General features: G+C 40.3%; 1 protein-coding gene across 10 annotated transcripts in view; it reads left to right on the top strand.

The window, feature by feature from the left end:
* Positions 1–1226: 1226 nt before the first annotated feature.
* LOC109916239 (elastin) overlaps positions 1227–16319 on the top strand; it is a 225182-nt gene continuing 210089 nt past the window's right edge. For 5 of the 10 annotated variants that reach the window (XM_048612512.1, XM_048612514.1, XM_048612505.1 and 2 more), the window contains exons 1-2: positions 1227–1509; positions 9886–9960. In XM_048612512.1, coding sequence (XP_048468469.1) covers positions 1446–1509; positions 9886–9960 — 139 coding nt within the window. In that variant the 5' untranslated portion in view covers positions 1227–1445. The remainder of the gene's footprint in view (positions 1510–9885; positions 9961–16319) is intronic. The other 5 variants (XM_048612504.1, XM_048612509.1, XM_048612506.1 and 2 more) reach the window with 2 other exon arrangements.

Raw genomic sequence — 16319 nt, forward strand, 5'->3', positions numbered from 1 at the left:
GATGAAGAAAAAAGTATTTAAAACAAGATAAGCTACAAGATGCCCTCCATTAAACTTGAATTGTAAAATTTAATATGTGCATACAGACATTTCTCTCACAGGGTACTTAACAAGAAACCTTCCAATCTTTTACACATAAACTGAAAAGTCATGTACCAAAAGTTCTGTAATATTGGTAACATACAAAACAAGCTATGCACAGTCTGAACCTATATCCCTGTCTGATTAACAAAAGAAAACATATTACTTGCATTTAAAATAAATAATGAAATGTCTCACTTGGCAGTGAGCTGGGTGTGTGGCACAGAATCGGCCAACAAAGTAAGTAAAACCCTGTCAAATTGAAAAGGACAGATTTGACATTAGCAACAGAACTAATCAAAAATCTGTAAATGGTTCTCAAGCTGTTTGACTGACATCATGCGAGAACTGTTGGCTTGCCCTGCTGCTATGCATACTTCACTTGAAAAATATTCATTTTTTCTATGTTTTCACATTAACTTTATTCTTGGTTCAGTGTTGTAACTCTGTATCTGTCAATTAACTGTGTGTACATATTTACATATCAATGTCTGCAGGCCAGTTTAAATTATAATAAGATAGCAAATTGATGTGTATCTCCCACTTTACTCAGTTATCTATTCAAATCTGTTTGGATTAAGATATCTGCATGTATGTGAGATATATCTGTGTATGCAAGAGTCCAATGATTGCAATCCACTGACTGAAACTAAAAAATGTTTTCTTTTGCTGAGGCAATTGTAATCTTTGTATATATCTAACATTTTTGCGGATTTTGCAGATTTCCAGAACTTACAGTCCATTTCTCTAATACCTGTTATGCAAAAGGTCTATATAAAAATGTTCATTTGAACTGAATACATATTTTTACATTATAAGTAGTTAGCAGTGCAAGTAGCCCCTATATAACTAGCCGTCCAAATAAATTGGTATTGAAGTTTCTTACCAAATACAGGTATAGCTCAGTTTAGTATCAGATCTCTTTAAAAATGCACCTGACTCTGGGCCTGTTTGTCGCCTGTTTAGTAGATACAACGTGTAAAAATTAAATTGATACTCAAGCTGCAAATTAACTTATCTCTCTTCACATACTGTGATCCTTACTGTCTGCAAAATTCGAACTGCCTTATCTGGCTGACTTGCTGTCCTTTTTTTTCTAATAAATTCTCAGAGCTCATGTAAACGACCTGGCAGAGAAAATAGACGCAATTGCCGAGATTCTGGCAAGAGTTCTGCAATGTTGGCAGGACTGACCAGAAAAAAAAGCCGCAGCGGAGAAAAGTCAACTGGCTACTAGGACCGAGTTGGGTCCCTCACTAATTACGTATTGTCCACATCCGTCTCTTACAAGTGGCAATTAGGGTCAAGTGAATAAAAGCGCCTGGACTTAGAGTGAGTTAGTATTTTGTGGAGTGGCCGACAAGATGGCTACGACGCTCTTACAGGGATACCTGCTCATGATCCTCATCAAAACGTCTCTGCAAGGAGGTGAGCACGCATAGCGATTGCACTCTCTTAGTGATTCTGATTAAATAACACATCGCCGCTGGCGATGTGCTCTACATTTGCACTGAAATGTTAAGGAAGAATGTTCTTTACTTTGAAAGTTACGCGGGCGATCCTTATGCTTCAGGGAAAATTGGATGAGTTTTGAAGACCTCGCTGTGTTTTCTGCTGAGCGAACTCTCTCAAACACTGACCAAACACGTATTTTCACTACAGTTCAATCGCTTTCGTTTAGAAAAGATTTGCGCTAGAATTCCGATGGGAATTGCAAACTACGTGACTGCAACTTAGGAGTTACAGTCGCAAATGTATGTGACCTGCTTATTCCTTGTACATCTTTGCCCGTTACCGTTTCTTCGTGTAAATTTTTGTGCCTTTCCTTCCTTCCCCTCTTTTTATTACTATAACTTTTTACTTCATATTCCCTGTCTGCGGTTTGGTTGGGGATGTCTGCCTTCCGCCATCCAATCCCCCCGATCCATGGGTGGGTGCGCGCTCCTTCTTGCCGGGAGCTGTTCGGTATTCCAGGACTGTTAGGAATGAGATTTATGACCTAGGATTGGAGTCGGACTGAAAATCTCTTTAAATATTGAGATGATTGATGTTGCAGTAACTGCAGCAAACAGATTATTTAAAAAAAACTTTGCCTGAAACGAATAAGTTTTCAAATGTTTGTTTCACTACGTGTCTTTTTAGCATACTATTGAACAATAACTGAGTTGTGGTGTCGCACTGACTTCACAGTTCTAGCAGTTTTTTTATGCAATCAGTGTACAGACTCTGGCCAGATAGGCTGTCAATTTTATGTCAGAACAAGGAAATCTCTCAATCTCCGACCTGCGAAATGCAAGTCCAACCATGAACCAGATTAGCCCTCGACCCAACTTTGATTGTGCGGCGCACAATACTGCGCTTTCTGGCATTCCGAGTCTTTGAGGTCTCCACTGTAGGTTCCTGCCAATTAGCTTTCCATTTAATTCGCTGCTGCATAGGAGCTGGAATTGGCACCTGACTGAGAATCCTAAACATTCACCTGATATCTGCAAGCACTGACCCATCTGCTGTAATTTTCCCAAACTCTTGGAAGAATTGATGAAGCGTGCGATAAATCATAGAAATTAGGAACCAATAAAGCTTATTGTGTGAACTTTTTAACCTGTATGCATTCAGGAAAAACGTTATTCGTCTGTTTACTTTGAAGACAAATTAGGAAATGCTTGCAGCCCAGAAATATCTATTGATGGTCCAAGCTGTTGCTATGTTCCTTTTCTGCCCTTTTTTCTTTTAAAGAAATTGACTCTAATCTATTTAAGATAAATTTTGGAGACACTTTATATTTGTTAATGTCACTAGCAGTAAACTGCAGGCTTTGTTAAGCATGAAATAACTTTGCTCTAAATTACTCCGATTATACTCAAACCGAAATTCGACCTCCCCGGAAATGTTTACTGTTTGGCGTGGAAAACTGTTTTATTTTCTCTTTCCTTTCTGCAATAGCCTGCAGGTGATTTGAAAAACTTTATACTTTTATTTCAGATTTCCAGCTTTGGCGATTTGAGTTTTAATTTAGACCGAATTGTGTGTTTAAGTACAGTAAACTGGTATCCTCTCCATTATCAAAACCCTGACTTTCATCCTGACGTGGAAATATCCACTCCAGATTTTCAGTTGCAAAGAGCAATACCTCCACTTAAATACAGAAGTCAGTCTTGAAGATCTAAAAATCTTAAAACAGCATAGGTGTCTTTCATTGGAAATAAAGAATACTTTTTTAGAACTTTTTTCCTCAAATGCCCATCGCTCTCGTCTCATTACTTGATTTTATTTCAGGACAGGATCGGAACAAGGAAAGATGGCAAATTTTAACCATAATTTGAAATTTTCTAAAATTACAAAGGCTGACAGTAGGAATGGGTTCATACATCTTGTCGTTAGAAGAATTGTGCCTCTGTTGCCTATTTCTAGGACCAGTTTTCATTCGCCTTTTTAATAATCTGGATTTGATCCAAATTTCTGCGCAGCAGCTCAAAATGTAAACACCAACGTCGTGAAAAAAATGCAGTGAAGTGGCGTAAATAGTACAGTATCGTCCAGAATAAAAACAAACTGGTGATTGTTTAATACATGCGTCCACTTGACTTTTTTAATCCCAAACAATACCGAGAAACATCCACGATCATGGCTGACTTCAGTTGAAAATCAATTTTCCAACAATATTGAAAGTGTCAATCTTCGGTCCAATGTTACTAAAGCCACTGCAGTATCTCGGCCGACAGCCGAAATATAATACCTCACTGATTTTTTTTTAAATGAGCCTTTTAAACTTGTTCTGTAGATGCAATGGCAAGCAGTATTTAATCGCAATAAGCAAACTGAAAACCATGCTACGCAGTTAGATTACAGATTGAGCAATCTGAACCAAAGCACATAGTTGTTTGGCGTGTTTTGATTGATGCGCAAGGATCTTGAAGTATTGGAAAGCGGGAAACAGCACCGCTCTGTGGTAGTTCTAGGGAAATTTGGACGACCCGCCCCAAAAGACAGTTCAATTGAGATTGCATATGAGCCAATAGCTTTAACAAATGCTACGTTTAATATCCCCCAGCCGAAGTGTTACTTTGCTTTTTTGCGCTATTTCCGTAAACCTGTCTAATTTCACAGGAGAACACACGATTTATAGCTGAATACGCACAGCATTGTGTCTATGCCCAAATATCTTCAGAGTCTTCATTAATGACTTTCCTTCCATCTCAAACCCAAATGGAGTATTCAGCACCATTCACAACTCCTCAGATGCTGAAGTACTCTACATTATCATTGTATTATCATATGCAGAAACTGAACTTGATCAGCCAAATAAATGTGCAAGTGGTAGGGTCATAATTTGCTGTTGAGAAACTTGTCTCCATTTTCCTCAATACATGTTTACCACTCAAGGCACAAGTGAAGAATATGATGGACCTCTGTCTACCCCTCTGGATGAGTGCATCTCTAACAACACCATGCACTATACCATACAGGACAAAGCATGTTACTTGATTGGCTCAACATTTACTTGCTTCACTCAGGTGATAGTATATAGCATCTACAAGATGACTGTTCTTTTGACAACACTTTGCGAGCCATGACCTGTACCACCTAGAACGACAAAGGAAGCAGATATGAGAACACTGCCTCCTGCATGTCCCCTCCAAGCTACTCACACTTCTGACTTGGAAGTGTTCCTTCACTGTGGCTGAGTCAAAAGCCTGAACTCCCTCCAAATGTTGTTTTTCCTTTACTGTCACTGGGTCAAAGTTCTCGAATTCCCTCCCTAAAAGCATTGTGGATCAACCTACAGCACATGGACTGCAGCGGTTCAAGATGGCAGGCAACACCACCTTCTAAAGGACAATTGGGAATGGGCAATAAATACCAGCCTGCCAGTAACATCCAGGTCCCACAAGTGAATAAAAGAAAACAGTCAGCGTACCTATAGCACATTAACTCCAGCAGTTGAGGAAGTAACTTGGCAGTACTTTTACAAAGGCAATTAGGATGGGCTATAAATGCTGGCCTTGCTTGCATCCCCTCAATAATAATCAGTTGACGTGGGGTAGAGCTGGGTGTGTTACCAAAGTGTAAACAGACAGACAGCATTATTGATGGAATGAGTATATGGTTGGAAGATCCATCTTGGGGTCAAATGTTACACAAGATTATAACAATCTGCTTGAGGCTTAGTTTCGAACAAGAATGGAAGCATTGACCAACTAATGGAGTTTATAATGAAGACAAAAGTCAATGGTTTTGGCTTTCCCAGTATTTAATTTGTAGGAAATCTTTGTCTTGGATGACAAAGTGAAGGGGAAAATTGAGCCAGCTCTGTCACCACTGCCTGTTGTCTATATATGTATGGAAACAGATGCAGTGTTTTTGTAGAATGTCCAGGGTTAGCATAAATGAGGAGCAGGAGGAGGCCATGAGTCGGAGTGCCAGAGGCATTGGTATGTGAATATTGTTTTTGTTTTTTTTCTTTAACTACAACTGGATTGATTTTTAAAAATTGATCCACTGTAGCCCATGCAGCTGGATGAGAGTGAAGAGGTATGGAAGAAAAGTCAACTGTCTTCTTTCACACTTCCTCACTTTGAGGAATGAAATAGGAAACATAATTCCGGTCTCAAATGATACTCCAATAGTTTTCATAATTACTTGCTTGTACCTGCATATTACTACCTTTTTCGTAATTCATCCATGAGGACACTGTTTATTTGCATTTCTGAGCCCTGAAATCTCTCTCCCTTTTTAAGTAATGTACTTCCTTACTAAGTCTTCCTGCTTGACTGGACAATTTCATCCTTAGAAATATACTTAATTTGCCACTTTTTCCACTCACCTGATTTTTTTTTTGTAACCTCCTTTTGCAACTTAACTTTTCTACCTGTCTTCTTTAGCAGATTTGGCAACCGTACCTTCTGTCCCTTTATCCAAGTCATTTGTATAAATTATAAGCAGCTGAGCTCCAGCACCAATCTCAGTGGTTCACAAGTTGCTACATCTTTCTAACCAGAGAAAGAACCACGTATAACATTGTGGAGCTGGAGGAACACAGCAGGCCAGGCAGCATCAAAGGAGCAGGAAAGCTGACATTTTGGGTCAGGACCCTTCTTCAGAAATGGGGGAGAGCAAGGGGCCTCTGAAATAAATAGAGAGAGGGGCGGTGATAGCAGGTAGATATTGGAGCAGATAGGTGGGAGAGAAGGCGGGCAGGTCAAGGATTCTGATTCCTGTTATCCGACCAATCTTCCATCCATGCCAAAATGCAACCCCCTACACCAGGAAACTTAATTTGACGTGACAACCATTGAGGTATCTTGTCAAATGCCTTCTAGAAACCTAAGTAAAGGGAAACGTGCACAGTTTGATACGTAAGTGGATAGACAATAAAATCTGATTTTGCTAGGGTCTCAGTTTCCTTCTCAACATGATTTTTAAGGTTTTGCAGTGCACCTTGTTCCACAAGTAAGTAATTTTAACACAGTACTAATACTAATGGATTTAGAGATAGTAGGAACTGCAGATGCTGCAGAATCTGAGATAACAAGGTGTAGAGCTGGATGGACACAGCAGGCCAAGCAGCATCAGAGGAGCAGGAAGGCTGACGTTTAGGGCTTAGACCCTTCTTCAGAAATGGATTTATATCCTTCTGCTATATTCAACTTGGATTCTTAACACCATGTCATCCAATGCAGAAATTGCCTTATTTATGACTAAAAGATCTGGAGATTACAGCATGTGATTAATACCTAGCATTCCTTCTACAGGAAATGGCAGAATAAAAGGCAATGAACACTGTAGGAGGATATCCCAATCTAGCAAACTAAGAACAAGTAATAGCAATTATTGCTTTCAGTTCTGGGTTTGATCATTGTGAGAGGCTGTGTCTCAAGTGCTTCTTTTGTATTTGCTTCCATATTATTTAAGCTTTTGCTTAATGAGAGATCCACAAGAATCTGATTCAAATAGACTGTTTCTTAGGCAAATGGGTTGGCAGCAATGTCATATTCATCTAGGGCAGAGTTTTCCCATTTCCATTTTGTGTTTTGAGTAAGATTCATGGCTGTGGCTTGACATTACATGAAGAAAAAGTAACCTTCCATTCTTCACCCTATGCAACCCCACCATTGGGTGCCTTTCTCTGGGAATCTCCCAGCTGGAGAGGCAGAAATACATGCTATGGCCAAGGTCTTCTGGCTTTTGCACCTCTGGCTCCATATTTAAAGCCAAACTGCACATCAGTCTAGGGAGTACCTCTCTCTGACTGTTCACTTCAGTCTTAACAGTCATCACGTGACCCACAGGAAAGGCAAAATTGTACACCGCTTCAGAGCCCTGGACGTGTTGGTGGTTGGACTGGTGGAGAGGGTAGTCCCTTTCTTTTTCCAGTTGACTGTAACAAAAGTCATGTAACTAGACCAAGCCATCCTGGGTCAGCATTATGTTCTGAGTGAAGTGGAATGCCCAGCAGTATGGCAAGGCAGTTAATGAGCTTCTGCACTCCAATGCAGGTACTACCAATCTCTTATCTACCCCTCACTCGCTCGGGCACCCAGTCTAACTCTGCAACTGCATACTTATCTCACTAGGGTCATGGGCTACAAGTTCCAGTATAACATACCTCATGTCCATTCAATGCCTCTTATTCACCTCAAGTCTCTAAAACTACTAATCCTTCCTTCTCTCCTTTTTTCTCTCTTCCTATTCCATTGGGGCATATTACCATACTTCCGCACTTTTCTCACCATTGAAGGGAAAAAAATTCTTCCCTCCCTTCCCTCTTTTCGAGATTACAAACTGAAGATTTCTCAAACAAGACAACACAGTCCATTTTCCCCTTTGGAACAATAATACCTATTATCTTTCAACTTGCATTCAGGAATGAGAGCTAATCAACAAGTGATGCAAATGATGTAAGTGGGGAACTAATACACAAGGTGGATAGCACAAGGAAGCTAATGGATGCAAATATGCAACTTATTGATAGGTTGCATATATGAAACCATGCAATGCTACAATTGCTTGAGCACTGTCCTGCCAGCAATCTTCACTGTATAGGTGATTTTTTTTTTTTCTTTATAACTGAGCCAGAAAGCTCCAGTTTCAGCAGATGTAACCTCTGCCTTGCATAACAATTCCATTGCATTGTTGAATTTCTAAGCCCATGTGCCGATCTTTTCTCTAATGATTAGTTTCATGTTTAACCAGCAGTCTCCATACCTCATGACTGTTCATTTGTCTTCACATGTTAATTTATGTAGTCACTATTCTGGTGCTCAATCTCTTTAAATTCAAGAAGATCTAAACTCACCAGCCTAAGCAGGAATTGCCAGAAAGATGACAAATTATTTTTCAGCTCCTTCTGCCAGGTGTGTTGACTTGAAGATGGGGTAGGATGGAGAGAAAGAGCAGAGGATGGTGAAATGCCCCAGATGTATATAGGTGATGGTAAGACCTGTCCTCAGGGCAGAGCAAAGCTTATGGCATTTCACACGCAACTGAGGACCATTTCCTGCAGTTTTGAAGCTGGCAGAAGTCAGGGATGATGGATCACTCTGCTTCACGCTGAAAGAGTGAAGGTTTGAGGTACATCCTTCAATTGTCCATATTCCATTACAGGCTCCTTTCTCAAATCAGGCCTTGCCATGAGGACCACCAAATATTGGTTTTCAGTCGCCACCTCCAGGTCCTACACCTCTTCACCCCTGTGGGCTTCAGGACAAATCGGCAAGTGGCTTTGTAGTCCCACCAATTAATATCCAGCAGCTCACTGATATGGGATTTCCCCTCAAATTAGGGATGCAAATTCTACCTCTATCAGTTTATCCTTCAGAGGAATAAATTGCCGTGGGGTAGCCAAAATAGATGGAGATCCTGTCAACTGAGTGGTGGACAGGAAGCCTGGTCACATATTAAGTTCTGCCCAACTCTACTGAGAACATCTTCTCAACTGAAAATATTTGGTGCTTTCCCTCCCACCTGTTCTGCGACATGTGTGAAACAACACTAAGCTGGCAGTGGTTAAAGTGATTATTTGTCCTCTGCACATTGAGTGGAACCCAGTCCTGTTGATGAATTCTGCTGTGTACTATAGCCCTTTCAGTGTCATGTGTGCAGATGATGGCACCCTGCACCTCAGGGATTCCAACCATGTTACCAAATCCAACTACCTGGGCTGCAGCACTGACTTCAACTCAGGAGAATGCAACAAACCTATGTGACCTTGCACAGATGGCACCTATCACTGACCAGATGCGTGTATAGCTGCATGACTGAAAAATGCTACACTGATTCCCCTTCACACTCTAGAAGGAGCCACGTGCATAGAAGTTCACTGTTGCAATGATCACAGCCACTGGGAGCAGGTGGCTTCCCACTCCTTCACCCTCAGGCCTTATTTTGGCATCCAGCACAGTTTCATCACCATGTTCTGGTACAAACTCGGATCTGGCAGCATCTGTGGGGAGAAAGTTTTCTTCCTACACATGCTGCTAGATCCTTCTCCCCACAGATGCTGCCAGATCTGAGGTTTGCCAGTAAATTTTGTTTTTGTTTCATTCATCATTGCTTGTTTTGTTTGAGATTTTAAAGTTTCCTTCATTTTGATTTAATTCTGGAGTTTTGTTAACTATCATCTTACCAATTTTAGTTTTTCAAAGCAGTATATTCTGTATAAGTTCGGATCTGGCTCACCCAGTATTCTCCAAGTACATCAAGCTTTCTTTTATTAGCATTGAACAAAGTGGAAAGGAAGATGTAAACTTGGTTTTGTTTTGAAGAATTGGAAACCATTTTATATTTCTCTTTTTGGTTTGTTAGGTGTTCCTGGAGCAACAGGAGTTCAAGGAACACTAGGACGTCTCTTTCTTCCAAGTTCATATTTTCGCAGTACTGGTAAGTGCTTTAGGAATTGTATGTAAATTGAAAATGTTAATTTTGGAGAGTTGTTTTCTTTTGAGCTTTTCAAAATGGCTGAGAAGCTTCCAAATGTAGCCTGTTATGACCAAGTGAGAGGATGAACTTGTTTCCCTCTTTTTTTTTCTATCACTTCTGGCCACAATAAAATGTTCTTAGCACGCAACCACTGCATCACATCAACTCCTACGTAGTTTAACTTATTTGGCAATAAGGAAACCATTTACCAAGTTTTCTTGAGTGAAAGGAAGAGCAATTTTATTACTTGCTAACTGTCACAATGGGTTAACAAACAACTTTAGCACATTTATGAGTGACAGTTTCAAAAATCGCATTAAACTGCCCAACAAAGATGGTTTCTATAATCATGTGACTGGACTTGGCAGTACCCTTCCAGAATCCTCAAAAGTAGGTCACCTAGACAATCAATAATTCATGTACCTTCTGATAGGACTGCAATGCAAATGTTGGGTTATATACTGCCACAGAGATCGATTTAGACTGTAACAAAAGGGAGCTTGGTGACATGATTCTCTCTCAATGCCAAATCCAATTGACTTTCAATCATATAATTTTTGAACAAGCAGTCATTTAAGGGGTTAGTGCTACTTAATACAATATTTACTGACTATATCAAAACCCCTGACTCCAGACTACAAGAGAGAAAACGCTGGCTTTTTATATATTTTAAAGCAAAAGCAAACCAGTGTTTTTGCATGCTATATAAACTTTCCAACCTCTTTCATCAAAACAACAAAGCAAAAATTTATATTTTAGTAGTATTCCTCAGAAGTAAAATTCCATGAAGATCTTCAAAGAAATTTTAGAAGGAAAATCTGTCTGACTTCTGAACTACTGGCAGTTCAATCATCACTCTTTAACTTGAAGAAAGCCAGCTCACTTTTAGCAAGTTACGTTACAATTTGTAAACCAGTTGCTCTGTGCCTTTCTGTAAAACATCTGGAGAAGACCAGGATGAGCAGCAAGCTCTGACGTACAAATGGATCATTCTACTGCCTTTCTAGTTTCTTTCCACCATAACATCAAAGTTCTTTTTGTGTAGCAGGAGTTTTTTAAGATGATTAGAGTTTTAATTAGAAGTCAACAATTATGTCATCAGTTCATTAGGTTCTACCTAAAGGTAAACAATTATTTATTTGTAATAAATAGTAACTCTTTGAGTTGTCTGTTTTTAACCTAGTATAATGAGATGGGTAAATTTGGGGAATTTTGCATACTTGAATAAAATCTTTAACTATTGTGATGACTCCAAGAATAAATGGGCTTGATTTTCTAGTATGCTATCCCAGTAAGGTGTGACAAAAGACTTGGACAAGATCCAAGCTTGTGCTGACAAGTGTGAAGTAACATTAATGCCACATATGTACTAGGCAATAACCATCTCTAACAATTAACCCTTGGCATTCAATTGCATTGCCTTCACTGAATTCCCCACTATCAACATCCTGGTTTTACCACTAACCAGAAACTGAACTACCCATATAAAAATTACTGTGTGTCAATAAGAGCAGGTCAGAGGCCAGTAATCCTGCAGCAAGTAACTTCCCTCAATGCATGAAAGCCTGCCTACAATCTACAAGGCACAAGCCAGGAGTGTGATGGTATATTCTCAACTTGCCTGGACGAGTGTCGCTCCAACAACACAAGAAACTTGACACCATCCAGCATAAAGCTTGATTGGCACCACATCTACAAGCATTCATTCCCTCCATCACTGATGCACAGTAGCAGCATTATGTACCATCAACCCAGAAGCACTCCAGAAATTCACCAAGACTCCTTTGACAGCACCTTCCAAACACATGACCACAACTATCTCGATGGACATGTGCAGCGGACGTACAGGAACACCACCACTGACGAGTTCTCCTCCAAACCACTCACCTTCCTGACTTCAAAATATATCAATGCAATTCTCAATTTAGTGTTTGACAAAGCAGTTAGACTTGTGTTTTTATGAAGTGAGACTCTTGGTACAATTGCATGATTGCTAAAATTGTCTGTTACCCTAAATTTTGTTTCGTGGAACAGTGCTTCATCCTTTTTTGAGTAAATTAATTAATCAGAACTCCTACATGTAAAATTTTATAGAATCATAGAATGCTCAGAAAGAGGCCAAATGAGCTTTTTGGTCCATGCTGGCTGCTCTGCAAGAAAAAACTTAGCAGGTCTCATGCAGCTTTCCCTGCAACCCTGCAAGTTTTCTTAGGCGTTCATCCAATACCCTGTGACAGCCATGCATAAATCTGACTCTGACAAGCTCTTGGGCACCTGTGGTTTTTTTTTTGAAAGAAATTATTCCTTGCTACCTTTTTTTGGATATCTGCCAATCATCATCATCTTCAGACAAGAATTACAGGACATAGATTTTTTTCAGCCAATAGGAACAATTTCTTCTCATCCCCTTCCCCACCACCACCACTTCATTATTATGCTTTTATTTTGTATGGGTGCAGGTTCATGAGGCAATGGTGTAGTGGTAATTCATTAGAATAGTAATCGGAACAACCAGCTTAATGGTCTGAAGACATTGGTTCAAATTCAACCATTGCAGATGGTGAAATTAGAATTCAATAAAATTTAGTCTAACATTGGTCATGTAACCAATGTTACTTGTTGTAAAAACCCATCTGGTTCACTGATGTCCTTTTTGTTGGAGAAGGAAATCTACCATCTCACCTGGTCAGGCCTACATGTGATTCCAGATGCACAGCTATGTGGCTGCTTGAAATAGCAGCAGGCAATTAAGAATCAGTTCGATGGTAATTATGCAATGGCAAGAAATGATTTCCTTTCCAGTATAATCCACGACCTATATAAAAATAGTTGATGAAATTTGCACTTGACCTTTTCTTAAAGGAGAACAAACTCAGATTTTTGAATCTATGAAACTGAAGTGTAATATCCATGGAATCATTTCTTGTGAATCTTTTCTGCACCCACTGTGAAGACTTTACATCCTTCCTTGTATTGTACATAAAATGCTGATTTGCTCTCAACTGGAATATTAAGTCATCATTCCTTCATTGCTTTTCTACTCCTGGTTTTATCTAGAAAGCCTAGGATCCTTTTAACAACAAAAACAAAGTTGCTGGAAAAGCTTTGTTTTGTTCCTGATTTACAGCATCTGCAGTTCTTTTGGATCCTTTTTAACTAATTTCAATTATTTTTGAGCATAAAATACCGGGTTTCTTGTATTTATACTGCCTTTTACAATTTTAACTTGTGTATTCTCCCTACTAAATGGATTGTTGAACGCCTGCATTAAACTTCTTCATCTGCCATGCATCTACCCATTCTACCAGTCTCTTAATCTTTCACTATTGCCCTCCCACCACTCTTCCCCCCCCCCCCCCCCCACCCCAACAGCTCTGATGGTTGGAGTCATACCTGACACATAGGAAGACGGTCGTGGTTGTGGGAGGACAATCATCTCAGCTCCAGGATATCTCTGCAGTAGATAACAAGGTGTAGAGCTGCATGAACTCAGCAGGCCGAGGAGCAGGCAAGTTGACGTTTCGGGCCTAGACCCTTCCTCGGAAAGATTTCTGAGGAAGGGTCTAGGCCCAAAACGTCAGCTTTCCTGCTCCTCTGATGCTGCTTGGCCTGCTGTGTTCATCCAGCTCTACACCTTGTTATCTCAGATTCTCCAGCATCTGCAGTTCCTACCATCTCTGCAGGAGTTCCTCAGGGTAGTGTCCTATGCCCAACCATCTTCAGCTGCTTCGTCAGTGACCTTCACTCCATCATAAGGTCAGAAGTGGTGATGTTCAACCATCGGCAAACAATGTTCAGCATCTTTCGTGACTCCTCAGATACTGAAGTAGTCCATGTTCACATGCAACAAGATCTGGACAATATCCACACTTGGGCTGACAAGAGGCAAGTGACATTCGTGCCACACAAATACCGGGCTATGACCATCACCAACAAGAGACAATCTAACCACCACCTCTTGACATTCAATGGTGTTACCATCACTGAATCCCCCACTATCAACATCCTGGGGGTTACCATTGACCAGAAACTCAACTAGACTCACCACATTAACAGAGTGGCTACAAGAGCAGGTCAGAAGCTGGGAATACTGCGGTGAGTAACTCATCTCCTGACTCCTCAAAGCCTGTCCACCATCTGCAAGGCATGAGTCAGGAGTGCAATGGAATACTCCCCACTTGCCTGGATGAGTGCAGCCCCAACAACACTCAAGAAGCTTGACACCATACAGGACAAAGCAGCCCGCTTGATTGGCACTACATCCACAAGCATTCACTCCCTCCACCACCCACGCTCAGTAGCAGCAGTGTGTACTATCTACAAGATGCACTGCAGAAATTCACCAAAGATCCTCAGACAGCACCTTTCAAACCCACAACCCATGTCATCTAGAAGGACAAGGGCAGCAGATATATGGGAACACCACCACCTCCAAGTTCCCCTCCAAGTCACTCACCATCCTGACTTGGAAATATATCGCCGTTTCTTTACTGTTGCTGGGTCAAAATCCTAGAATTCCTTCCCTAATAGCATTGTGGGTCAACTCACAGCAGGAGGAATGCAGTGGTTCAATAAGGCAGCTCACCACCACCTTCTCAAGGGCAACTAGGGATGGGCAAGAAATGCTGGCCAGCCAGCAACGCCCATATCTCACAAAATGAATAGGAAAGAAAAAGACCAATAGAGTGTATGGGATTGAGCACCAAGATGAAGCATTAAAAGTAATAAAATGAGGTGCATGGAAGACCAGCAAATAGCACACAAGTACAGTTTAGAAATATGACAGATGAAAGATTGCTTTATATCTAACCGCAAAGACTAGTTTAGATCATACTTTTGTATGCATACATAAATGTGTTATAAATAAGGCTGAGTTGCAAGCACACTCTCTCTTGAGAGAGAGTGATAGTATGGCAACAAGAGACATCTAGTTCAAAGTAGGAAGGACTAGAACTTGAATACTTTGGCTACAAAGTATTCAGGAGAGATAATTGGAGAAAAGGAAGAGGATATTGAAAAGAAAAATATTACACCACTGGAGAGAGATTATGTAGTTGAGAGGCCAAAGTTTATTTGGCTATGCTTAAGGAACAACAGAGCCAATGTTATTGAATATGTGCTATCATTCACCAAATGACTGCGAGAGATATGAGCAAGTATGAAAGTAAATTGCAGAAGATACAAGAATTTCAAAGTAACAACAATAGGGATTTCCGTTGTCCTAACTGAGTTAGTGAAGTTGTGAAGGGAAATCTGAGAAATTCCTGAAATATGTAAAAACATCAGTATTGTGCCTTTTTAATTAATACAGTATAAATTGGTTCAGTATCACAGAAATATTGTAGTGCAGAAGGAAGCCATTCAACACATCATATTTGTATTGGCTGTCCAAGTAAGCATCATAACTTACAGCCATTGCCCTGCTTTTTCCACATGCCTTTGCATGTTATTTCTCCTTAAATAATTAACAAATGTCCTCTTGAATGCCTCAATTGAATTTGCCTTCACTATATACTTGCAGCAGTGCATTCCAGGCCCAAATCACGTTTTTGGAAAGTTTTTTTTTCTCACCTCTCATCTGCTTCTTTTGCAAATCATTTTAAATCTGCACCCTCTACTTCTTGATCCTTTTATGAATGGGAACAGGTTCTCCTTATTTACTCTATCCAGCCCCCTAATGATTTTGCAATCGTAATAGATCTCCTCTTAGACTTCTCTCGAAGGCAGGCAATCCATTGTGTTCTCATAACTGAAGTTACCATTCTTGTAAATTTCTTTCTGTATTTTCTCCAATATGTTCACATCCTTCCTGAAGTGTAATGTCCAGAAAGGTTCACCAGTACTCTGGCTGAGGTCTAATCAGTGTGTTTCACAAGTTCAGCATCACATCCTTGCTCTTGTACTCTATCATTATTAACAAAGGATGCTGCTCGCTTTAACTGTTCTCTTCACCTGTCCTGTCACCGTCACAGATCTATGCACACACCCAGGTTCCAATGTTCCTGCACTCCTTTAAAATTCTATCCCTTTATAGTATATGCTGTCTGTGTTCTTCCCTCTGAAATGCATTGCCTCTCAATTCTGTGCATTGAACCACATCTGCCAACTATTTACCCACTCCACCAACTTGGTACCATCCTTTTGTGAAGTTCTACACTGTGGTGACTTGATAGAGGTGTACAAAATGATCAGAGGTATAGATAGAGTAGACAGCCAGAGACTTTTTCCTAGGGTGGAGGTAGCTATTAAGAGGGGACATAGTTTTAAAGTGAGTGGAGGTCGATATAGGGGAGACGTCAGAGATAGGTTCTTTAATCAGA

The sequence above is a fragment of the Rhincodon typus genome, chromosome 26 (assembly GCF_021869965.1).
Source record: "Rhincodon typus isolate 14 chromosome 26, sRhiTyp1.1, whole genome shotgun sequence".
NCBI lineage: Eukaryota > Metazoa > Chordata > Chondrichthyes > Orectolobiformes > Rhincodontidae > Rhincodon > Rhincodon typus.